Source organism: Drosophila navojoa, chromosome 5 (genome assembly GCF_054131105.1).
Source record: "Drosophila navojoa isolate 15081-1374.11 chromosome 5, UAZ_NAV_1.0, whole genome shotgun sequence".
In the NCBI taxonomy this organism is placed as follows: Eukaryota; Metazoa; Arthropoda; class Insecta; order Diptera; family Drosophilidae; genus Drosophila; species Drosophila navojoa.
The window spans coordinates 1,825,091-1,849,374 of NC_142893.1; the positions used below are offsets into that span (position 1 = coordinate 1,825,091).

Consider the following 24,284-nt stretch of genomic DNA (forward strand, 5'->3'; position numbering starts at 1 on the left):
ACAGCTGATAAGACATTACGATATATATCACATAGTATATCGATTGAGTGCAGCCAATATGAAATAAACAATGCACGTCATTTTGGCACAGACTGACCACATATTTTTATATAAAACTTCCGAAAAACGTATTTCAGCCCTGGAGCGATGGCTACATTGTGCGTGCGTGTGTGTGTGTGTGTGTATTTATCATCATGCAGCTTGAACGTCTCAAACTTTGCTTTCACTGACTCAGTAGACTCTAACATTAACAAAAACTGAAAAATTCTCCACAAAGAATTTATTAAATACATATACAGTCAAAATTATAGTAAGCATAAAACCAAAGCATTTAGTTTTGTTGTCGTTAAGCCCGGAAAAAAGCAAAAAAAATAACAAAACGTGCGAGAGCAAAACACAGAAATTCAACGATTAAACGTGCGAGCAAAGGGGAAAAAACGGAACACGCAGAGCGAAAAAAAAAGAAGCAAAAGCTAACAAAGCAATCTCATATTGTTGTTTATAACTAGCGGGTGCGGAGGCAATTCCGCATCATTACATATGCAACTGTGAGCAGCGCGTTTCGCTCGTTGAATGGCTTGCGCTTGCTCCCAATTTGTTTACTGTTATTTTTGCGTTAGTTGTTGTTGGCGTTGGTGTTAGTGTTGAGAGATTTGGCTGTCGGGAGAGTTAAAGGGTGAAAGCTTTAACAACGACTCGCAACGGCAGGTGGTTAAAGGACAGGCGGCGACTGTCACGCAACAACAGCCGCAGCGCCCGTGCCAAACAGAAGCCGCGGCCTCCGCGTAAACGAGTGCCACCTGTGCGCAGGCGACTACACATACAGCAGCTGCAACTAAATTCCTTTGCGATGGCCGTCAAGCAGAACCCACAGGATCAGCAGCAGGAGCAAGAGATCACCGCAGCAGAAGTAGCTGCGGCTGCAGCAGCAGCAGCAGCGGCGGCGGCGGCGAATTCAGCTGTGGGCGGTGTCCCAGCAAATCCAACAGATGAAGGAGGAGGTGGCTGTGGTGCTGGCGGAGTAGACGTGGCCAATGAACTGAACGATAATGCGGACAACAAGACAGAGTCCGCTACAGGAACGGGCAAGAGCTCGTGCTCCACCGAACGGCAACTGCACGATATCAATGGCCTGATCAACATTATGCAGGCGATCGATCCGGAAGATCAGCAGGCCACGCTAATGATCTACCAGCACGTCATCTTCAGTCTGGCGCGCATGCAGCTGAGCACCAAGCCGGAAGATATGAAGCGCTTCAAGGAGGAGATCACCAAGGTGGGCCACTTCCTTGCGCTGCCCAAGAAGAAGCGCTACCTCATGTTCTACTTGCGCATCGTGTATCAGCTAATCACCCAGGCCTCCTACGAGACGCCCTCCTGTGCCGTGGCTATTGTCTTTCAGCTGTTCAGCCCGGACCTGATCATCGAGGCGGTGCAGCTGCTGCTCGATCTGAATGTCCAGGATGACAGCATACGCAAGACGGTCGGCTTGCTCTGCAAGTGGATCAGTAGCTGCAACTTTTGCCAGAATATGAATCTCTGGATCATGGCTCTGCTGCAAGGGCTGCGCGAGCAGGAGAAGTACTTGCTGCTGGACGAGATTGCCCTGGACAACCTTGAGCCGCTGTTCATACTGATGATCTTTCCGGCACTGCGCCCCAAGGTGGCGCCCATCGTCTTTCACATGATGTCCACAATCAATCAAACGCCAGAGGTCTTCTACAAGGTAAGAGACCTTCTACAAGGATTGACCAGAATTTATATATGATACATCCTCCTCCCCAGATGCTACCCAAGATTCCCCTTGTCATTGGCTGCCTGAAGAGCCAGGACGGCACGCCCAGTGACCTGCGCAGCTACATACAGAAGGTGGTTGATCTCACCAATGCGTTGATGATGCGCTTCTACGACAACGACGAGCTCTACGCGCCCATCAAGGCGGCCCTGCAGCTCTACGAACCCTCGCCCAATTGTGTGGCCTTGGCCAGGGCGCTCTTCGAGAATGCCTTGCCCCGGAATGCGCGCGTTGGACTCGTCAATCTGGGAAATACTTGTTACATGAACAGCGTGCTTCAAGCGCTGGCCATGACCAGCGAGTAAGTGCATCCAAGTGAACTCATCTATAAACTGGCTCTAATCTCCTCTTCCCCTGCAGCTTTGTGCGTCAAATCCTGCTTATTGAGAGCGGCTCCTTGCTGCTGCTGAAGGTGCAGCAGCAGCTGGCATTGATGCACCATTCGCTGCGCTACGAGCTGACGCCGAGTCGCGTCCTGAAGGCGACCAGACCGCCGGGTTTTACGCCCGGACTGCAGCAGGACAGCTCCGAGTTCCTAGGCTACTTGCTCGATCTGCTCCATGAGCATGAGATCAACAGTGGCGCGGCTCAGCACATGGACCCGGAGCTTGGCAAGGAGACACAGGAATCGGAGTCGGCACTGACAGAGGAGATTGTCGCCGCCGGGGTTATACCCTACAATAGCAACGATCATGTGCACAATCAGCGATCCAATGCGGCGGTTATGTCACCGGCCACGCCCACCTCGCAGCCCAGCCAACCGAAGAAACCGTCGACCATTGACAAGACCTTCGCTGGCAAATTGTCGACGACCTACAAGTGCTTGAACTGCTCCTGGGAGAGCCGCAACGAGGACAGTTTCCGTGAGCTGCAGCTGTCCTTTCCGGACGACAAGGACGACTGCGGTGCCACCAATTACTCCGTACAGGATTTGATCGACTACTACTGCTCGCCGGAGAAGCTCGACGGCGACAATCAATACTTTTGTCCACGCTGCAAGAAACTCTGCGATGCCGAGCGACGCATCGGCATCACGCAGGCCCCACGCAATCTCATCTTAACGCTCAAACAATTCAAATACGATCAGAAGTATCATTTTCGCACAAAGCTCATGCACAAGGTGTTCCACGACGAGAGCGTAAGTTGACAAACAACAAGAGAGAGAGAGAGAGAGAGAGAGGTGGAGAGATTTGTGAAAATAGTATTATTTAGAAAATATTTCACATGTAGATAGATTTCTGCTCTGCTTCTGTATTATTATATTACCCATTCCCTAGTATAATCAACATATTGCATTACTATGAAACCTTTCCGACTGAGTAATTCCAAGATTTTACGTACATAAACAACTTATTATAGATTAGATAGATCCCTCATAGTACTGTATGACTTCCATAGCACAATATCAATTCCTAGGGTTTATAGTTTAGTTCAGTTATCTGAATTTGATAAGAAGTTTGGAAAAGCACAAGCTCTATAAAAAACTATATAAATGTATACAAATTATATATGTATGTACATGCTTATCAAATGTATATATATTTCAAATTGCGGCAGCAGAAATTCCTTATAGATTAATATTCTTAATGTAATTTCATTAATTCAAGGGATTTCCCAAAATTCAAAGTTTTTCCTATGGATCCCATAAATATGTTTCTGTTCTAGAAAGATTCTCTACTTTATCTCTTATATGTAGATCCCTTGAGTTTTATGGATTATTTAGCGGTTCCCCTCTCTCTCGCTCTCTCTTTAGGATCTCACTCCCTCCCTTTCTACAGAATTCTCATCGCATCTTATCTCTTACAGGTGATTGTTAAGGTCTGCGCCACCGACTCTCTCCAGGAGACGTGCACCGTGCACTATGATCTCTATGCCGGAGTTGTGCACGCCGGCTACAGCATGGACTCCGGACACTACTTCACCTTTGCCGCCGATCAGTCCAAGAACTGGTTCAAGTTCAACGACAACCTGGTGACCAATTCGAAGCCGCAGGAGATGCACAGCCTGACCTCACCGAACACGCCCTACATTCTCTTCTACCAGATGTGCGGCCGGTCCACGGAGTCGTCGCCCGATGGACCCATGCATCCCATGGTGCCGGAACCGCTTGTGCCACCCCTCACGCTTGACGAGCTGCCGCGAACCCTGCGCGACTACGTGAAGCAGGACAATCGGGAGTACAGCGAAGAGTTGAAGCTGCAGCGCTTCAAGCGGAACGCCAAGCAGCAGAACGTGGCTGGCAACGGGACAATGCAGCGCAACGGCTATGAAGGAGATGACGAGGATGATCACATGCCGCCGCCCGCCGGAGGCTGTGGTGGCAATGATCTGGGCATGAATTTCAATCGTTTCGTCTACTGATTGTGGAATACCGAGAAAAACACAAATACACACCAACACACACAGAACCACTCGCGTATATTTATACATACATATATATAATACATATGAATTCATTCATATATCAACATATATGTATGTATGTATAGATAAATTGGCATGTATTTGTGCTTTGCAGTCTGCACACGCTAAGGCGAACATTACGTTTCGTTATCATTGTTCCTTATCACACACACACTCACACACACACACACAGCATATATATTACAATTGTATTTCCATATATTTACAAATTTGTTATAATTTTTTAAAATTACGCATTGTTTTTTGTTGAGACACAAATTTAGTTATAGCTAAGAAAAGCTAAAAAAAAAAAAAAAAGCAAAAGCATAGCGAGAATGTTATAATATTCCCTATATATACATATATATATATATACCATATACCAAAACAAGCTTCAAGAAAAAGAGACAAACTTCCAATTCTGGCCTCCAAAATAATATCTATATATATAATCCCCCATATATGAAAACAGGTCTATTAAATCTAAGTTTAAAATGCACAAAACCAAATATTTTGTGCCCTGTAAAAAAACAATATCACAAGCAGCCACAGAAATCTAATGCAAAAAAATCTATATATACATAGACATATTTATATATATACATAAATTCGTATATAAATTTAACATTTACTTTTAATGATTTGTGAATTTTTAAAATTAACACGAAAACCTTTTTTTTATTTGTTGGAAAGTCATGATAGGATTATTGAATATTATTGCAATTAAATTGGAATAATTTCAATTTATAGAAAAAACACATTTGTATATGCTGTAACTTATGAATATTTATCAATTACATTTATAAGGGTCTGAAATAAAACTTAAAAAAAAATTCCTTTTAAATTACATTTGCATATTTATATGCAGGGTATTTAATAGTGTCACACTTTGAATTTACTCAATAGTGGCGGCTGCACGATATTCATATTTTGCGTATTTTCAGCTGTACACACTGCTGGTCACACTTGGCAACCATTTAGCTCCAGCTGAAATACGTCACATACACACAGACGCTCGCGCACACACATGGACAGTTCTGGAGCGCGCCTATAAAATGAGCACAACACGACGCGCTCTCGAACAGTCGCTCGACTTACGGAGATAAAACGCGGCGACCGTTCCAATCAGTCGACGTACAGCGCTGCAACAACAAAGACCACGACTAGAAGACTAAGAACTGAGTGCAAAAGTAAATAAATAGCGAGTTTTAACTGTGTTTTGATACGCGTGGCGCACAAATCAGGCAAAGACAGTGTGGCAAATCCAACTAGAAGGCACATAATTTGGCCAGCCATAAACTAATTTGTATGGCTCAGCAGCATCAAAAGAACATAAGCAGCAGCAGCAGCAGCAGCAGTAGCAACAGCAACAGCAGCTAGCAAACACACAACAGCAGAAACAACAAACAACATTGCTGATTTATACAAATACAAATAATTCATTTTTTTGCAACAAGGCGTTTTAAAGCACAATTGATTTATTGTTATAATTATTATAGTTGTTCTTGTCGTTGTTGTTGTTATTCGAATTGCACGCAATAGACTTTTGCCAGCTGTTCGTTGGAGCGAAATTGCGGTAAAAGCACAATACACGAAAATTGGAAAATCCAATAAAAAAAAGCGAGAGTGTACTTGTGGCTGTATCTGTGTGTGTAAGCGGGGCCCCGGTCAACGTCCTGCCTGAAAGTAGGGTTATGTACGCCCGTATCCTCGCTGCTGCTATCGTCGGCTGCTGCTGAAGGTGAGCGAAGGACATTGCGCCTACCGGCTGCTATACAACGTAGTAAAGGCGACCCACTGAGCCACAACTGATTCTAAAAAAAAAATACCAACACACACAAAAGACACTCAACATGCGCATTTTTCCTGTACGCCTCTCGGCCGCCTCGTCCTCGATGGCGAGCCTGGCCAAAATGTTGGATTTCTACTCGAGCTTCAATCCGTCGCCGTTGTCAATAAAACAGTTTATGGATTTTGGTGAGTTGGTCTATTTTTGGTAAATAATTCAATGTGCTTGAGTCCTTGCCGGCTTTCGTTAGGTTTCGCTCAAGCTCTGCCATAACTATTGCGCGCTCTCCTTCTCTCTCACACTCACGCAATCTTCTACTATGCGCGAGAACAGTCTTGTATAACAATAAACACTTGATTTTATTACATACATACATACGTCATTAGATTCAACGCTTTTGATCTACGCGTCTTGCATAACGTGCCAAACTGAATAAATTGTTGTCGTTGTTCGATAGTTCGATAGTTGACGATGGAAAATCACTCAAAATTAGCAGAAGCAGCTCAGTACGTGACATATGTCGCTTGTTTATGTTGTGATCTTGCGTAACGTAAACTCACTCAACTTGACGAAAGAAGAGAGCGAGAGCACTCAAACATTTGCGCTCAATATGGAAAATAAGCTGAGCTTGGCTTTTGGATTTTAGATTTTTGCTTATACATAGCTGGACTGCGCAAATTGCCGTTATCTAATATTCAATTTAATTTCATTGAATTGTCAATTAAGCAGCTACTACTGTAGCACAAACTGTTGACTGTGCACTGACAGAGATAGATAGAGAGAGAGAGAGAGAGTTAGTGAGAGGAGAGCATAAATAAATAGCCATCTCAATTGCACGCTCCAATGTGTAAAACTATAGAAAACGGAAGTTCCCACAAATGAGCTTAGTTTTCATTAGCCGTCAACAATGAATGGCAATGAAATTTTATACTCTTGCTACAAAATGCTTAGCCTCCTCCCGTCCCCCGGCTCGCTGCCAGCCAGGCCCACCCACCAGTTGCAATGACAACGGGCTCGTGCCACCCAAGGACGTTTCAATGTCAATTATATATATGTGAATATATAGACGAATATATAGATCCACACGGATATATAGACAAAGTTGCTATATACCAATATAGACATGCATATAAATGCATTTATAAGACTGTTCTAAGCTGCACGAAAAACCTGCCTCAATAAGCGAGACTTTGCTAGCTGCAGTATGACACTATGTGCTACCCTGTAAGCGCGCCTAAAGTGTTATCTAAGCAGGTGAGCAAAAGGCTGTATTTGTATATAAATATAACTTAGTTTTAAGTCAGAATAGGTTGAAAAAATAACTTTTTGATAGGATACTTTCAAATGAATAATTATCTAATTTCCCCAAGAAAAAATATGACTCAGACAAAAAGCAAATGTACGCAAGTCGAACAAAAAACAAAAACTATTGAAAGCTTATGCTTAAAAATAAATAAATACCTAAAAAGCAATTTTCCCAAAGAAATGAAGATGTATGTACATATGATTTAAGTGAAAATGTCAAATATGGTATATATATTAAATATATAGTTAATTTAAAAAGAAGCAAATGTATTTTTGCATTTATCTAAAATTTTGTTTTTTGCACCAAACAAATATTTCTTCGATGTGAATCTCTGATCATCATCTTAAATTGGAGAAAAATAATGAAATAAAAATAAAATATAATAAGTGTTGAAGTCTAACTGGCTTATCATTTCTATAGTTTCATTTTTTCTGAGGCCAATCGTACATCTGTTTAGCTCTATACGATATCAATTATGCAATATCTTAGCAATCTCTGCTTACGTCAATTCCTAATGAGTATTACGTCTCTTTTACTTGTATTGTTGCTGCCATACGTCTTTTTATGCCGCTCCACTGTATATTTACTATTACATCTTCATTAAATATCAAGCACGTAGCTGCTGTCACTCCTAATATCTCTCAGGACTCTCAGTCCATAGCCCCATACTCATACCCCGGCTTTATAGGCCTTTATAGGGTATTACGCACGTTCTTTCCACCTAAGCTACTGTCACTCACAATATGCCCTTAAAGTATATTACTAAAGTACAGCTCGCACGACCTTCAACTCTTGCCATCCTCTCCTCTTCGCATACCCCTCCTCTTGCTATCTTTATAGGGTATCGCACACACGACCTTCTCCCCAGGCGACTATCGCTCATTCTTAGGCATTTCACAGAAACAACAACAACAACAAAAGTTCTTAGCCAACGACTTGGAAACAATGCGTTCAAGCCAAGTGGCTGAAGGGCCTAGATGTGACGATGTCCTAGTGGAACCGGTTAGGAGGTCTGGCCCCAAGAGGAGGCTGTTGTTCTATTAATAAAGTGGGCCAGGCCAAGCCGAAGGTTTCTTCTTGTTTTTGTCGTTTTCTTATTAATAGAAATTGTACGAAAAACAGGCTCGTGGACAACATTGGTATACATACATATTTATAGCCCCCATATAACCCCTAAGTAAACCCCATTTTATCCATTATTTATTATCTTTTGTTTTCGCTTTACTGAAGTGCAAAACAACATTACCACACAATCAAATATCAATATACTTGATATATACAAACATACACATACATACATATATAAGTAAATGTCGACATATACGCGACTCTGCATGAACTTCCGATGCGAGCGATAAGATTTGCACAACTTGTGTGATCAACTGTACCCCGACATGGAACATATTGTATGAGCTCAAAGCAATTGCTCCATAGATAAATCATGAGAATCGACTCAGCTGCACTCATTAACAACTTGTCGAGAGTGTAATAGATACAGATTTCGCACATCTGTATATAGCACAGATATCGTGGATTATCTTTTATGGCACACACTTGCTGTAGTATGCCAACATTTTTTGGTATTATCAGCTTACAATATGCAAATTCATATTAAATACTGCGAAAACACTTCACTTCAGATTGTTGCTAATTGTTATTTATTATTAAGCTACTGACATCAGTGGACAGTGGAGCTACGATAGAGTGAATGATAAAGGTTATAGGAGAGCTGGAAGGTGTTGAAAGGTTTTTTTAGACATTGTAAACTCTATGTTAATTAGTATTATTAGAGAGTCTTTAAATTATAGGGTATTCAACACATCCCACAAATAGTATAAAGTATAAAATATTCTATCTGAAACGATCTTCTTATTTGCGGAGAGGATACGATTTGAAGCTTATATATTAAGGGATTTAGTTATAGTTATATGATCTCTTCGCAATCTAGGTTTCTCAGTAAAGTGAAGTGAAATATACCAGATATATTTAATAATTAGTTTACCATTAAAGTATTTTCAGTGTACAACTGTTAGAGTAAAGGTTATAATAGTCTCAAAGAAGGAAAATTAAATTTCTTAAAATATTGTTTATTTATATATTATATATTCTGTTCGTCTGGCTTACTTCAAAAAGCAGAAATTTCCAGTTTGGCAATGCCTTAAAGATAGCTCATACATAGATTATAGAATTGCTAAAAAATATTCCTATATAGAGTCGGGTGGTCAAAGTTCTAATGGTACAGTGAAGCTTCTATGTATTTTAAGTTCTACAATATTGAGAATTCCTTTAACTGCATCCTTATCAAAGGCTTTAGATTTAGATCTTATATATCTTATATAATCTTTGTTTATAAGGATCATTCACTGTAATCCCAAAACAATCTATTTCATTAAAACAGTCATTGTATTCAATTTATGATTATATGAATGTATATACCTATAAACGACCTTAATCACTTTCGCTATCAGTGGGCCAACGAGCAAAAAACAATATGTCAGAGCATATATAAAAAATATTTGATATGGCGAATTCGGAGGCTCGTTTTGATTATGCGAACGACCAAAATCATGTGCCAAAAATGTCTATAGTATATTTCTTTATTTTTTTTCAAAGAAATCAAATCATGTGAAAATATATATAAAAAATAAAATAACAAATTGCTGCGACTAAAGTCGACTAAATATATAAACACGAGTTTCTTGTATTTGTTTTTTTTTTAATGGAAAATTTTTTGACGCATTCGATAAGTATACGACATTATAATATATGGTATATTGAGTATACGTACCTGGTACATGACCATCTAAAGAAATGGAAATGGCAAAGAACTGTTAGCAGCATCAGAATGAACAGCGATTTCTAGACTTTGGGCACATCTTGAACTTTGGATCCTTCTACTAACCGGTTTCGTATAGCCAAAATAAAGAGGGCGAAAAAAAAAAAAACAAAATAAATAAATATAAATAAATGCAAACGCAGACGTCAAGAGTTAACCCAAATAGAAGAGGAAGCACAACAAAGAAATGAAAAAATAACAGAACAAAAAGAATTGCCAAAAAAGTCGAAGAAAAAGAGAGACAGAGAGAGAGACACCCCCGTGTTTTTTCTATACTCGTGATTATAATGACAGCCACACGCGCCTCGTTATTTTCCACGCACTTGCTGGCTAGACTGCAGGGTATATTATTTGTTGTTTTTTTCACAACAGTTATCTTTGATGAAAGAAACAAATAATAAGCGACATATGCTAAATTTCAGCTATTACAGAAGTCATTTGCCACTCATTTGCGGCTTTCGTCAAGTTTGTAGCATTTGCAACTGTAAATTAATGCTGTGTAAGGCAACACAAAGTTCACCAATCCAGCAATGAGCTCTTAGCATATACAATGTATGCGCGTACATATGTATGTATGTATGCATCTTCTTTTTCGTTTCTTTCTTTTGCTTTGCCTTGCGAAAAGTTTGTGTGTGTGTGTGCTAATTCGCTCGCACGTTTGCTTGTAGCCGGGCAGAAGGGGCCCGACAAAGGCGAATGTGAGTCGAATATACGCAAAAGATGATGATTGTCGGTAAAAGTGGATCTAATAAATACGCTGATGCCATAGCAAATGTTGCTCACACACACACACACGAACAATACGTACATATACATAATATGCTGTGGGCGTGCCTTGCTGCTGCTGTGACGTCACTGCGTCACAGCAAACGCTGCTCAAGTGGCTATTTTCGCATTTGTATGTAAATGTAATTGAAATGGAAATAGAAATTGAATTCTAACTGTAATTGCAGTCCGTTCGGCTTATTTTACTCAACTTGAACTATCCCTGACCTTGGTTCGGCTTGACTCCAGTGGATTGTGTGTGTTACCATTGCGTGACGTTATAAATTATTTATTGCATTTTCCAGCACTGCACTGCGATTGAGTAATTGTGTGTTGAATGGCTAAACAGTTAACAAGACGCAGGAAAAGCACTCAATTGAGTACTAATTGAATTCGTGACGATGAAATTTGTCACCTGCCAATATTTGGTCTTTGGGTATTCATATATAGTATACACATACGATATTTGATCGAGTACTTTGCCCAGACGCAGGCATTAACAAACAATTATTTGCTAATAAAGTTTTGTTATCACGCGAGTTGCAATGAAAGTGAGGCCAGACGCTTATCACTGGCGATGCATCAAAGCGTTTGCCAAGTGCCAGACAGGTCCAATCAAATGACCAAAATCTTCTTTTTGTTTGCAAGCAGCAAAGCGCTCTGAACAATAACATCACACACACACACACACACACACTCACACACGTTTTCATCGTCACATCAAAACAAGCGCTGAAAGCGGAAGGCTACAACAAAGCATAAATAAATATTCATACATATTCACGTACATATGTATGTGTATGTGTATGTATGTAGTTTGAGGTCAGCCTGTGGGTGCTTGTGCGGGAGTGAGGGGATAGCCGCTAAATTGTTGCGCGTGTTTGTCTTACGATCGTGTCCATTCCCTTTCACTCGCACATTCGTTGTCTGCTCGCTCACTCTTGCTGTGCGTCTCTCTATTTCCAGCCGGTAGTTTCTCGCAAATTCTAACTGGGCTGACGTCGCTGCTTGTTTTGATTCTTGATTTTTTATTTTGTTTTGCTTTTGTTGTGTTTTATGCTCTCCACAGTGTTTATTATAACTTGTTTTTATTGATTCTGTTTTGTTTTTAGAATTCGTTACAATAGCAACTCATACATAAGAAAAAAAATGGCCGACAAAGCTATCGTAACACTTATGACTAACGACAATAACAGCACTAGCACACACACGCACAAATATGCGTGTATTTAGTTTGTTTTTGCATACCGATATTCGTCGTAGATTTTAAGTGCTTTGGCCCACCATGAATGTTGACACTCTTTCGATTGCCCCCAACTGGACTCCGCTTATCGGAGAGCCTCTCAATTAGATTAGAATGTACACGCGTGCACAGTAATCAACGAAAAACAAAAAGAGAGGCGTGCCCTGCCAAATTTTGTCAACAGATGGCGCTGCACAGTTCAAGGTCTATGTGTGTTTACACATAATTGTATTTGAATTCATGTTCGTTGTTTCGTTGAGTTCGCTGTGCTTATCTCTCGTCTGCCGCTCTCTCCCTATCGCATGTTGCTGCTTTCTCATTGCGGTTTTGTTTTTGTTACGAAATTGTTGACGAGACGAGAAAAACAAAATACGAAAAATAGAAAATAAGTAAAAAGTACAAAGTTTTGGCTCGGCTTTGTTTTTTTTTTTTTTTTTTTTTTTTTTTTTTTTTGTTTTTTTAATATGCACATAAATGACTAAAGCACTTTTCGTTTCTGGCTCTTGACTTGAGCTCGTTAATCAATTAAGCTGAGATGGAATAAAGTGGATACGATTGTATATACATAGTATATACAATTAAAACTTGTAGTACTTTGAGGTTGAGAGAAGAAATTTAATTCTATTGATCAATCAAGCTAATTTTGATAGGAATTGCAAATGCATTTATGATCAAGACTTTTCGACTTTGTATGTTTCTACATATTCATGACAGTTTTCAATTCCATTTTACATACATATGTATGTATGTACATGTATGAAGCCATTGACTGACTGCATGATCGATGCAAATGCGATTTGGTTCCGACTAAATGGAACTATGATTGATAAGCCAAACTAGAACACCGTCTAGTCATTATATAAAAATCGATTATATGAAAAGAGTTAAAGAAAGGGAAAAACTGCAAAACACAAATTCATTCATCCATACCTAATTTAAATGTTAGTTTCTTACATTCTTGTTTTTTATGCCGAGAAAACTCTGCTCGAAGTCTTGGAAGCTAATTCAATGATATTCTTATCGATTTAGACCTAGAATCAAGCCCTCATAAGATCTCATAAGCCCCATACTATACTACATACATGCCCTTTCTAACCATCTCTTCCCCTCTCTCTCTCTCTCTCTCACAGGTCAAAATGCATGCGAAAAGAAATCCTTTATATTTCTGCGCAAGGAGCTGCCCGTGCGGCTGGCGAACATCATGAAGGAGATCGCCCTGCTGCCCGACAATCTGCTGCACACACGATCCGTGAGCGAGGTGAGCTCGTGGTATGTGAAGAGCTTCGAGGATGTGCTGGAGTACGAAAAGGTGGAGCCCACGCACGAAAATCTACAAAAGTATGAACCTACCTAAAATCTACTATAAATATAGACTCTATCTATAGCAAATGTCTCTTTGGATTTCTCACAGATTTGTTCGCGATTTGGATCTCATTAGGAATCGTCACAATGATGTGGTGCAGACCATGGCGCAGGGCGTCATCGAGATGAAGGAGAACGAGGGCGGCAATGTGGAAGCGCCCACGGAGAGCTCCATACAATATTTTCTCGATCGGCTCTACATGTCGCGCATTAGCATACGAATGCTGATCAATCAGCACAGTGAGTGTGAAATGATCTCACTATATGTTATATAAATATATGTTAACTCTCTCTCTCTCTATCTCTCTGTTTCTGTCCCTCTTTCCCTGTAGCTCTGCTGTTTGGCTCCAGTCCGCATTCGCAGGGCCGCCACATTGGCTGCCTGGATCCCGCCTGCGATATCTCCGATGTGGTGCGCGACGCCTACGAGAATGCGCGCTTCCTCTGTGATCAATACTACTTGACCAGTCCGGCTCTGGAGATCCAGCAGCACAGCTCGACCGACGAGGCCATACCCATACGCACTGTCTACGTGCCTTCGCATTTGTACTATATGCTCTTTGAGCTGTTTAAGAACTCGATGCGCGCCGTTGTCGAGCATCACAACCAGGACAGCAGCGACTCGCTGCCGCCGCTCAAGGTGCACATCTGCCGCGGCAAGGAGGACATTTGCGTCAAGATCTCCGATCAGGGCGGCGGCATACCGCGCTCCCAGTCCGATCAGCTGTTCAAGTACATGTACAGCACAGCGCCGCAGCCATCCAAGTCGGACTTGCACACGGTGCCGCTGGCTGGCTATGGGTACGGCCTGCCCATCTCCCGGCTCTACGCACGCTATTTCCATGGCGACATTGTGCTGCTGTCCTGCGAGGGCTTTGGCACCGATGCCATTATCTACCTGAAGGTTAGCTCCATCCACATCTCGCTCTAGCTTCTCGTCTAACTTTCCCAATTTCTCTCGCTTTCAGGCGCTTTCCGATGAGGCCAACGAGCTGTTGCCCATCTTCAATAAGACGAGCTCAAAGTTCTATAGGGCCACGGTGCCCACAGGGGACTGGTCCAATCAGGTAAAATACGTTAAGAAGAAGACGAGCGTCGTTCGCCAATAAGACAGGCTGTGCCAATGTGTGTGCGTGTGTGTGTGTGTGTGCAGCCAAATAATCCCGAGTCAACTCCCCTCCCAGCATGTGGATGACGGAACCCTCGCTTAAGCCCAAAGTCGTAAAATTTATTTAATTTTAAATTAATTATTTTGTTAAAACTGTAAAGCCTAATTTAATGTGTCTTGTCTATATGTTTTCCCCGATCCCAACAACTAATTTTGCATTTTGTCATTGATTGAGTTGACATTCCGAAATTATGAAAGATTTCGCAAGGGTTTAAAACATGGAACATAGGCTTTCCTCTTGTTTTAGTTCTTAAGCACGATAAAGTCTTATATATATTTTATATACAAAATATATATACATATACATGTATACATAAATCTATATTTATATTTATTGCAAAGTCTATTTACCCAATGCATAGACAGAGCATATAAAACAAAGTCTTGAAACGATTTACGAAATTAGTTTTCTCTTAATGTGAATTAGTTTGTAAGCTACGAGAATATAATTAAATTATATATATGTATGTTTTATCGAGCACACACTTTATAATGATATATTTATATATATACACACCTGCACATATACCCAATATACAATACATTTAATGCTATTTATTTATTAAGTTCTACTGAAGTTTTAATTAAATAAACTGATTGAAATCTTTATACACCCAACACACAAAACCAAATTTTTGTTGTTCTTGTTTTTTGTTTTTTGTTTATCCCCCATTATAGCTAACCAATTAACCAATTCCTGATAATCCTATGGTTTCTGGGTTTATATTAAGGTGAAAACTTTTTTATATAAAAGATTCCAAATTTTTAATGTGGATAACTCAAGTTTTTTAAGGGTATTATTTAAGACATATATCTTTTTAAGATCAGGATACGTTGGCCAGTTCAAGTTTTTGTTACAAATTGGCATAGTTTGAATTGGAAATATTTTGGTGGATTTTGAAACTGGAGATCGATAAAAATTTTACTAAATTATGTTATATTTTGAACTTACCGAAATGCATGTATGTATGTACGTATGTACATATGTATATTTCCCGAATTATCATCCAAAATTCTCGCCTCAACTTTAGGGCTAGTTCTTAAAGGGTTTGCCTGCTATTCCTGTTTGGTCTATCCCGTACTACTTCCTTCCTTCCTTATCCTCTTACGTTGTCTCTATTTCTGTTACTTTATCACTTTTGACATCTCTTTCAGCTTCTTTATTTCTTTTTCCGTTTTATTGCTCTTAAACTTGTTTTCATTAAATTTCTTTCAGAACTTTTCCAATCGTTGGCGTTATTTATATGGTTTCTTGAAAAATTTATGAATACTCTCTAAAGACTGCACCAATCGTATAGGGTATTTCAACAACTGCACTGCTTAGGGAACTATTCACTTTACAATTTTTAATTAATTTTAGTTATTTGTTAATGACAATTAGAAATTATAATTAAAGAGAGCTACGGACAGAGGCTAACGAATAATTCACACTCTTCTTATAAAGACTTTATGTATACAGTTATTAGATTAAAATTTTGCTTTGCTTTGATTTTTGTTTTCAATAAAATTCTATAAACAAATCTTGTCCACTATATACCCTGTAACGCTGCCATTGGTGTTGGTTCCCGCACAAAGTATTTAGATTTTAGGAATATTGATTGTCTAACTGAATTGATTGATTGATTGCAGAGCTCGGACATGAATGCAAGGCAGCTAAATGCGACCATATCGAGACGCTACAGCGACTTGGAATAGAAAATCGTCACGGAAAATAACTTAAATACTCAGGACAAACTGCGAGCAACAATAGATTATAATACAGAGAACTAAATGAAATATACACATACAAATATATTGAGAGAAAGATATATAGAGAGAGAGAGAGAGAGAGTACATTATAAAAGTATATACATATAGTATATATACACTATATCACTAGATCTAGGCAAACTGCATTCCCAGGCAACAGCAACAGCAATGACAACGTTTTTGTATTTGAATTTGTATTCATGGCAGTTAAAGCGTTAAGTTTTTAAAATTGTTGAAATAAAAATGTTTAAAAACAAACAAAACTGCATGTTTTTTCTGAATGAAAATGGGAAATCAACTATTTTTTAAGCGCTACATTTTATTTTTACATCATAATAAATATTGTTCATGTTGCAGGGAGACAGAGCGAGAGAGATATATATATATATAGATATAGATTGACAGATATATTTATATGAAATATCTGTTGGATTATAATAATATTCATTTAGTTTTCCTTGTTGTTTATAATTATTTTATACAAAATTCTCACATTTAGGTTGTTTAGCTTTTGCACATTATCACGAGATTTCGTTATTTATTTTGCTCGGCATTTGACATTGATTTAAACTATTTAACTAGAGCAACAATTGATTCGTTTAAACAAAGTGCATTGGATTCGATAATATAATATAATATAATATATATATATAGATTCATATATATTTAATAATCATACATAATATGCAATATAAAATTATATAAACAATAATACACATATATTTATAAATCAAGCGCGAAACTCAAAAAATATCTCAACGAACAATTTCTCTTTACGCAGCAGGCAAACGTATGTATATACATATATAAATATCTCTCTATATATATATGTAAATTGCAAATAGGCTATAAATAGCTATAAACTGTATACGCTCATATATATAGTAACACAACTTTCATTCGGATCGATCGATATTGCAGCAAATGGCGTAGTTAGCACCGCTTTCGATCTACTGCTGCCGCCGTTCTTCCTCTTCCTCTTCCGCTTCCTGTTCCTCTTCCTCCTTCTTCACTTGCGCAACGGATCCAAACTCTCCAATGAGAAGTCATCAATGTTAAGCTGACTCTGAAAACAATTCAACATATATTTTAGATTATGTATAAATGGCTGAGGTATTTGCTTGGATTTTCAGGAAATTCTGGTTTCATAAGCTCATATAATCATCTTTCATCAGTCAATCATATCGTCAGCCATACACTCAATTGAATCCAAAATCAAATTGCTAATCTCCACTCAATTATTCCCATTAATCCTCTTCATCGAACTCTGCTCCTCAATTCCTTTCGAATCTTCAGCCAGTCAATTACTCCATCAATCAATGCTCACCTTGAACACGCTGGGCCCGTTGTTCATTTCAAATGGATCGGAGCCAAACAGATCCGTATTGCCATTCAAGCCGTTGTTGCCGCTATTGGACACCGAGGTGCTGCGACGTGGTGCCGCAATCTTTGGCGGCGGTGCCACTGTTGCCACATGCAAAGAAATTAACAGTTATTGATTGAGCACTCTCAATACATTTCAAATGGACCTACATAGAGGTGGCGTAATGTTCAGCTCGCTGGAAAAGCCGCTGCTGTTGATGCTGTTATTATTGTTGTTGTTGTTATTTAGACTGCTGTTGTTGTTATTTAGGCTACTGTTGTTGTTGTTGTTGTTGAAGAAAAGCTGCTGGCCAAAGCTCTTGGATGGCTCAAAGCCAAATAGATCATTGCTAATGGCATTACGTCCATTGCTCAGATTATCCTGTATCTCATCGGCCCGTGGATCGAAATCACTATCCGAATCCGAATTCAAGAGGAGCTCGTCCATTTTCTGGCTATTGCTCTTGCCACCACCGCCGCTGCTGCTGCTGCTCATCTGGCTGGAGAGATTGCTCCGCGGCGGCACAATTGGCAAGAACGAGTTGGGGGACGACGAATGTGTCGAGGAGGCGGTCATCGAATTGGTATCAATCAGCAGCTTGTCCTCATCTAGCCAAGGTGATTGAAACGTTTAATTGAAGCCTAAGTTTGCTTGATCCATCAAGACTTACCCAGCTTGCCGTTGCTCAGCTGTTCGGTGCCATTCAGCTGCTGGCTGGGCACCTCGACAATATCCTTGACGCCCAGCTTATAGAGCATTGCATCCAGCTCGGCCTTTGGCAATTTGTTCGACAGTTCGCGCAGTCGCTCTTTGTATATCGAAATTGTCTGCTGCAGATGCTCAATTTGTTGCTGCGCCTTGTGTAGATTTGTCTTCTCATTGCTGTCCATGAATTTTCTGTGAAGGGAAAGGGAGAGAAGTGAGTGATTGATTGACTGATTGATGATTGTAGTGGGACTAAACTAGAGCTAGATTTTTTGTTTTTATAAAATGAAGTAGAGAATTGAATGCTCACTGCATTGAAATTGAAAGCGGATTGATTGAAAGAACGATTTATGATAGAAGGACAGATTGAACTGTTAGAGCTAAAAGCATAGATATGATTTGAGAGAGATATATAGAGAAAATATGAATACCCAAATGAAATGCCAACCAATGCATGATGATTGATAGACTGAATGATTGATGGACAACACATAGGTAAACTTATAAGAGCTAGACAGCTGAACAACTCTAAGCTAAGCCAATTGAATAGCTAAAGGTAAGTCAAACCCACCTGTAGGCCAAATCGAAGGCCTGGCCAATGGTCAACGTAATGTCCGAGGCCAATTTGTTTGATATGAAGACAAAGCACTCGTGCGTCTCCTCCGGCTTCGCGTTGCCATTCGAATTGTAGCCGTTTGTGTCTGTTGCGCCATTATCTTTCGTCTTGATTGTCTTGGCAATGAAGCTAAAGAACTTTTTCACGCCCTTCTCGTCTGCACAGTACGAGATGTTGTACAGCGGAAACTGATGTAGTATTTTGTGTGTGCGCGGCTCCTGTATGGCCACGCCCTTGATGCTAATCGTAATCTCCAGTTTCTTAAATTTCTCCTGTGTGCCCGTTTCCGCCTTCTTCATTTGCTGGGCGAATTGTAATTTACGTATTGCATCCTTGACCACTTCGATGCCCTTGGGTTGGTCCACGCTCAGGTGACCAAAGAACTGCAGAGATCGAGATAGAAGAGGGGGTATTAGAAATGGGTCTCTTTGACTGGCAGATACCCTATATAGCATATCTTGGCACGGATCCCTATTTCTTCTTTGACTTACTCTTAGGCATTTAATTTATTGTTAAATATAGATATTTTAGATCCAACTATGAAGTGTATACCAAGAGGGTTTGATAAGCTCAAACTTCTCTTTCTCGAAACTTCGATACCATTTACCTTGTTTCTAGCATTCTCTGTAGGATAAACATATTGACAGACTTTACATATATTAAAAGACCTTATAGATTGGATCTATTCCATATACAGTATGACCGAAAGACTTCCTCTAACTACTTGATCTCCTGAGAGTATATTTTCATAGTATACCCATTCTTCTCTCTCTCTCTCTCTCTCTCTCTCTCTCTCTCTGTCTCTCTCTCTGTCTCTCTCTCTCTCTCTCTCTCTCTCTCTCTCTCTCTCTCTCTCTCTCTCTCTCTCTCTCTCTCTCTCTCTCTCTCTCTCTCTCTCTCTGTCTCTCTTGCTGCTATCCATTACATTACAAAGCACATCCATTCTGCTTTTTCTCTCTCATTTATTCACAGGGTATTTATTTGATGTCCTCCCCCCTCCCTCTCTGTCTCTCTCTCTCACTCTCTTTCTTCATCTCTCTCTCTCACCTTGACTAGATAAACCGCATGTCCATTGATTAGCTGCTCCGGCGTGTGCAGCCAATTGCGTTTGCCGCTCTTCGAGTCGCCCTTGGAGCTGCCGCCGCTGCCGCTGCCGTTGCTGGCGTTGTTGTTGCCGCCGCCGCCGCTGCCGTTGCCGTTCGCATCGCAGCCGTCGGATGAGTCTTGTAGCTGTTGCAGTTGCTTGTCCTGCTGCTTGCTGCTGTTCTGCTTGTTCCAGAACTTGAGCTGCGACATTTTTGCAGCAGCTTTGCTGCTGGCACTGCTGACGCCGCCGCCGCTGCCGTTATTGCCCGCTGGCTGATAAGGCATCTCTCCCGCTCTCACTTTGCTGTGCTTGGCCGTTTTTCCGTTTTATCTATTTAAGGTTCTCGCCGTTTTCAATTTGCTCAGCTCAGCTCAGCTCAATTCAGCTCTGTAAAATGAGAAATAAAAATTTCGTTTAGAACTTTGCTCGATTGGCGTTTTTCCATTGGATTTGTTTGTCGTTCGGGGTTTTTCCATTTGTCAGCGAAAACTTAATTTGCAAAAACAAAAAATGTTTATAAAAAATACATTCCAAACGTCTTGCTCCCAGACATTTGCCAATTACTAATTAATTCGCTCGTTATACAACTTGCAATGAATCTGAATGCATTCCTTGCCAGCTGGTAAGCCAATCCCCCAGTGCATCTGCATCCACACAAACATACATACATGCATATTTACTTATATATGTATGTACATTCGTCAAGCGTCAGCTAAACCAGTTGCTCATGCAGCCGTCAGCAGTAAGCGCTAAAATAGCATTAGCAAGTTCTATGTGCTACAAGACAGTGATGCGCACTTGGCTAGATTTTTCACAAAAAGTTTTTTTTTTGCTACCTTTTGAATTTTTAATTTGCATTTATATTTATAAATCCACGTTTTCATCACTTTTTGTTAGGCTTCACATTTAGCCTTTTTATGGCCTTTTCTTCAGCTAGCTTGCGCAACACTGGCTTACATAAAAAATCAGCTGGTTTTGACGTCACAGTGCGGCCTTTAAAGACAAAGCCAACACAACAATAAGCCAGAGTTTCTCAGAAGCAACTGCACACCATAACACACACACACACACGTGAAGTTGACCAAAGTTGGTTTTAATAAAAAGCTAAAAATATTTTATGAGATTCTCGTGCAATTCTCACATTTCGTGTTGTTTCTTTTTTTTTTCACCTAAGAAAAATCTTGCTTAATATAATAAATAAAGCATTGTTCATATATGTACTGTACATACATACATACATACAGTAGAAACACGCTGCAACGGAATCAAAGCTCATTTATTATTTTACTCATTGTTCTTCAAGCTTACGAAAATGTATTTATTTTCGCAATTGTGTTTTTGTTTTGGCCAAATCTTCATTTTTAAGGGGACTCCCAGCAAACAGGTTTTTATCGTCTATGCACCATAACGTATGCGCACTGTATGCATGGACATAAGTTTGATTTATTTTGAAGCTGATTTGGGAGCTGGCAGCGAGGTATTAGGCAACAGCAGCAGCAGCAGCAGCAACAACAACAGCAACGGCAATAATGGCACAAAAGCGAAAGCAAAATTATCCAAAAGCGGCGGCGACAACAACAACAACAACAATCAACAAAAGCAACAGCAACGGCACAAAAATAGCACAGCGTAGCTTAACGAAACGAAATGAAAAGTGTAACACCCTGTATTTGGCATGGCAATTGTGTGCGGAATTATGGAGCCGCCGCTGCCGCCGTTGCCGCTGACTGCTGCGCAATCAACTTGAAATTAAAAATATTAAAAAAAAAAAAATTATAAAAATACATAAGCAGACGCAGCGCTCAGCTGACACAAGCGTCAACTGCGACGAACAACAAAAGAGATAAAGTCGACAATTCGTAGCCAAACCGCAATGACGACGTCTATGCGGACGCTGACGTTGACGCAGACGCTGACAGCTTCACGGAAGTCAACGACGCAGCCAACCCCCTTCGTTCAGTTTAGCATGCAGAATGCGTATGCTGTTTATGCGCGCAGATTAGAAAAGCCAAACACAACTCAACGACAGCGCAGCATTGTAATAATTGTAAATGCAGCACATGGAGGTAGGCAAAGAAGAGAGAGCAGCGGTGTAGATCACTACGTAGGAGTGTAAAGTACAGACAATGGGATTATTGCGGTACTTCTACATATGTGTACTGACTGTGAAATTTTTGTTGTATACCATTTTGTTCAGCTCAGCCATCTTTATCTTCTACTCCCTCTCTCTCTCTCTCTCTCTCTCTCTCTCTCTCCATCTCTCCTTGCAGACGTTAATAACATGCTATAATTTATTTACGTGTTGGTAAACGTTGATTTATGATTTCTTCTGTGGCCTGAGGCGGCACAGCAGCAGTAGCATACTTTCTTTTAGGATTTATAATAGGTGTGCCACAGGTGTGTTTACGCAAAACCAACACCGAAAACAACGACAAACTAATGTTTGCTTACGAATGTGCGTCTCTTAAGGCTTAAGCCATTGCACAAGCGCAAACGATTATCAACAACAACAATAACAGCACTGGCGGCGCTTTTGGGCCAAGTCAATCAAGAAAACAATAAAAACTTTCATAATTAGCGGGCGCTGCGTACTGCGCTTGCGTGTGTGCGTGCGTGCATAGCAAAATGTGTGTAATTTAAACTTAATCAAACACACTGACACACTGCAGACAATTATTTTTATAATTTTGCATTTCCACTTTTGCTTTTCTTTGCGTTTCTTTAACTGAAAAAACCACGCATACCGTTTGCTTAGCAAGGCGTTAAATTGATGTTAAAATACTTTTCTTTTTTTTTTTTTTTTTGCAACAATTTCGCAGTATTTTACAGAGAGTTACAGATTTTCACCGCTACAGCGCCACGGCGCCAACACGTAACGTACACGTCGGGAGACAGCTGCGTACTAAACAACAAAAAAGCAAAGCTTCAACTTTTTCAAGTCGTTTCGTTTAATTCACTTGCATTTGAGCTCAACACACACGCACACACACCAGCGCAAACATATGCTCACAAAGAGAGGAAGAGAGGGGAAGAGAAACACAATAAACAATTGTTAAGATTGCCGCTCGCTGCTGAGATAAATCGAGATTAGAGCACACAACGGCATACATATGCCGCTTCTGGCAAGTGCGAGAGCACTCCACTCAATATAGCATACAAATAAAAAAAAAAATTAGCAATACAATTTGACCGCAAAAATATTTCTAAACTTCACTTTAATATTAAATTTAAAACACACGAAGTCGCTCTCCTTGATCCCACTCATAACTTTTGATCACACTCACTCGCTCATACACACTCTCTTCTCTTATTTTTCTTTCTCTCGCCCACACAAACTGAAACTCTCTCGCTGATGACAGTGCAAAATGAACAACAACACACACAGCTGTAGCAAGGAGCAACTCATTAAATGATTTATTTCCAGTGTATTCCGGATTTAGATTCTAAATTTGGACAATGGGCCAAATTTACATAAATATACAAACATCCATACATACTTTTCACTTGTTAAACAATTTTCGCTAGTTTTACTCGTTAAAAATGTGAGTCTTGCCTTGTGCGCTGATTGAAGAAATTAGTGCAATTGATGCGATGCGGGCGAGAGTGCGCAGCTGGAGCTGGAGGCTATACGGCTGCGGCTGTGGCACAGTTTTTACAGTTACACGCGATGCACAGTGGACAGATAATAATAATAACAACAACAACAACTATCACTATCGGCAACAATGGCGGGACGCTGCGGCTGGTACAAACACTAATACAGCAGCAGCAACAACAGCCGTTTAGATTTTGCGCGCTCTCCGTCTCCTCCTGACGAACTGCCTGTTTTGCTCGCTCTCCCTCTCGCTCTATATCGGTTTTAGGTGATGCGGACTCGTCGCGAATTTATTTAACTTTTTTTTTTTGTCGTATTTCGTTTTATTTTCTTAATTTACTGCGCAAATTTACAACAAGATAACAGCAGCCGCAGCAGCAGCAACAACAACAAACACATCGACACTGACGATGGAATATCCTCACCACCTTCACGGTCCGTCGATTTGTTTTTACCGATCACGCGCAAGAGACTGAGGCTCGAGCTGCCGTTGCGTTGACCA

General features: G+C 40.3%; 3 protein-coding genes across 4 annotated transcripts; 2 read left to right on the forward strand and 1 right to left on the reverse strand.

Moving 5' to 3' along the window:
- Positions 1-128: 128 nt before the first annotated feature.
- Positions 129-4,522, forward strand: DUBAI (Deubiquitinating apoptotic inhibitor). The gene is made up of 4 exons (XM_018104650.3): positions 129-1,726; positions 1,786-2,096; positions 2,156-2,933; positions 3,602-4,522. Exons 1-4 carry the CDS (start codon positions 851-853, stop codon positions 4,154-4,156), a joined length of 2,520 nt encoding a protein of 839 aa, XP_017960139.1. The 5' UTR covers positions 129-850; the 3' UTR covers positions 4,157-4,522.
- Positions 4,523-5,203: 681 nt separating this feature from the next.
- On the forward strand, positions 5,204-16,382 carry Pdk (pyruvate dehydrogenase kinase). Of its 2 annotated transcripts, none has more exons than XM_089262251.1 (6): positions 5,204-6,175; positions 13,268-13,475; positions 13,549-13,739; positions 13,832-14,403; positions 14,468-14,566; positions 15,884-16,382. In XM_089262251.1, exons 1-6 carry the CDS (start codon positions 6,052-6,054, stop codon positions 15,932-15,934), a joined length of 1,245 nt encoding a protein of 414 aa, XP_089118377.1. In that variant the 5' UTR covers positions 5,204-6,051; the 3' UTR covers positions 15,935-16,382. The 2 variants fall into 2 exon arrangements, with proteins under 2 accessions (XP_089118377.1, XP_017960148.2); XM_018104659.2 differs by having other exon boundaries at positions 16,297-16,382.
- A 333-nt stretch (positions 16,383-16,715) lies between these two features.
- ced-6 (PTB domain-containing adapter protein ced-6) lies at positions 16,716-23,105 on the reverse strand. The gene is made up of 7 exons (XM_018104658.3): positions 22,932-23,105; positions 20,148-20,574; positions 19,056-19,483; positions 18,450-18,676; positions 17,950-18,387; positions 17,744-17,880; positions 16,716-17,482 (listed from the first exon to the last, which is right to left on the reverse strand). Exons 2-7 carry the CDS (start codon positions 20,469-20,471, stop codon positions 17,426-17,428), a joined length of 1,611 nt encoding a protein of 536 aa, XP_017960147.1. The 5' UTR covers positions 20,472-20,574; positions 22,932-23,105; the 3' UTR covers positions 16,716-17,425.
- Between the last annotated feature and the right edge of the window lie 1,179 nt (positions 23,106-24,284).

What these genes read in the sequence shown, in the direction of transcription:
- DUBAI (XM_018104650.3), top strand. Translation starts at nt 851, where the DNA reads ATGGCCGTCAAGCAGAACCCACAGGATCAGCAGCAGGAGCAAGAGATC. An exon ending in GCGCTGGCCATGACCAGCGA is followed by an intron (nt 2,097 to 2,155) that starts GTAAGTGCATCC and finishes CTTCCCCTGCAG; the next exon opens with CTTTGTGCGTCAAATCCTGC. An exon ending in AGGTGTTCCACGACGAGAGC is followed by an intron (nt 2,934 to 3,601) that starts GTAAGTTGACAA and finishes TATCTCTTACAG; the next exon opens with GTGATTGTTAAGGTCTGCGC.
- ced-6 (XM_018104658.3), bottom strand. Translation starts at nt 20,471, where the DNA reads ATGCCTTATCAGCCAGCGGGCAATAACGGCAGCGGCGGCGGCGTCAGC. An exon ending in ATGCGGTTTATCTAGTCAAG is followed by an intron (nt 19,484 to 20,147) that starts GTGAGAGAGAGA and finishes CGATCTCTGCAG; the next exon opens with TTCTTTGGTCACCTGAGCGT. An exon ending in ACGGGCCCAGCGTGTTCAAG is followed by an intron (nt 17,483 to 17,743) that starts GTGAGCATTGAT and finishes AATTGTTTTCAG; the next exon opens with AGTCAGCTTAACATTGATGA.
- Pdk (XM_018104659.2), top strand. Translation starts at nt 6,052, where the DNA reads ATGCGCATTTTTCCTGTACGCCTCTCGGCCGCCTCGTCCTCGATGGCG. An exon ending in AATGCTGATCAATCAGCACA is followed by an intron (nt 13,740 to 13,831) that starts GTGAGTGTGAAA and finishes CTTTCCCTGTAG; the next exon opens with CTCTGCTGTTTGGCTCCAGT. An exon ending in CAGGGGACTGGTCCAATCAG is followed by an intron (nt 14,567 to 16,296) that starts GTAAAATACGTT and finishes GATTGATTGCAG; the next exon opens with AGCTCGGACATGAATGCAAG.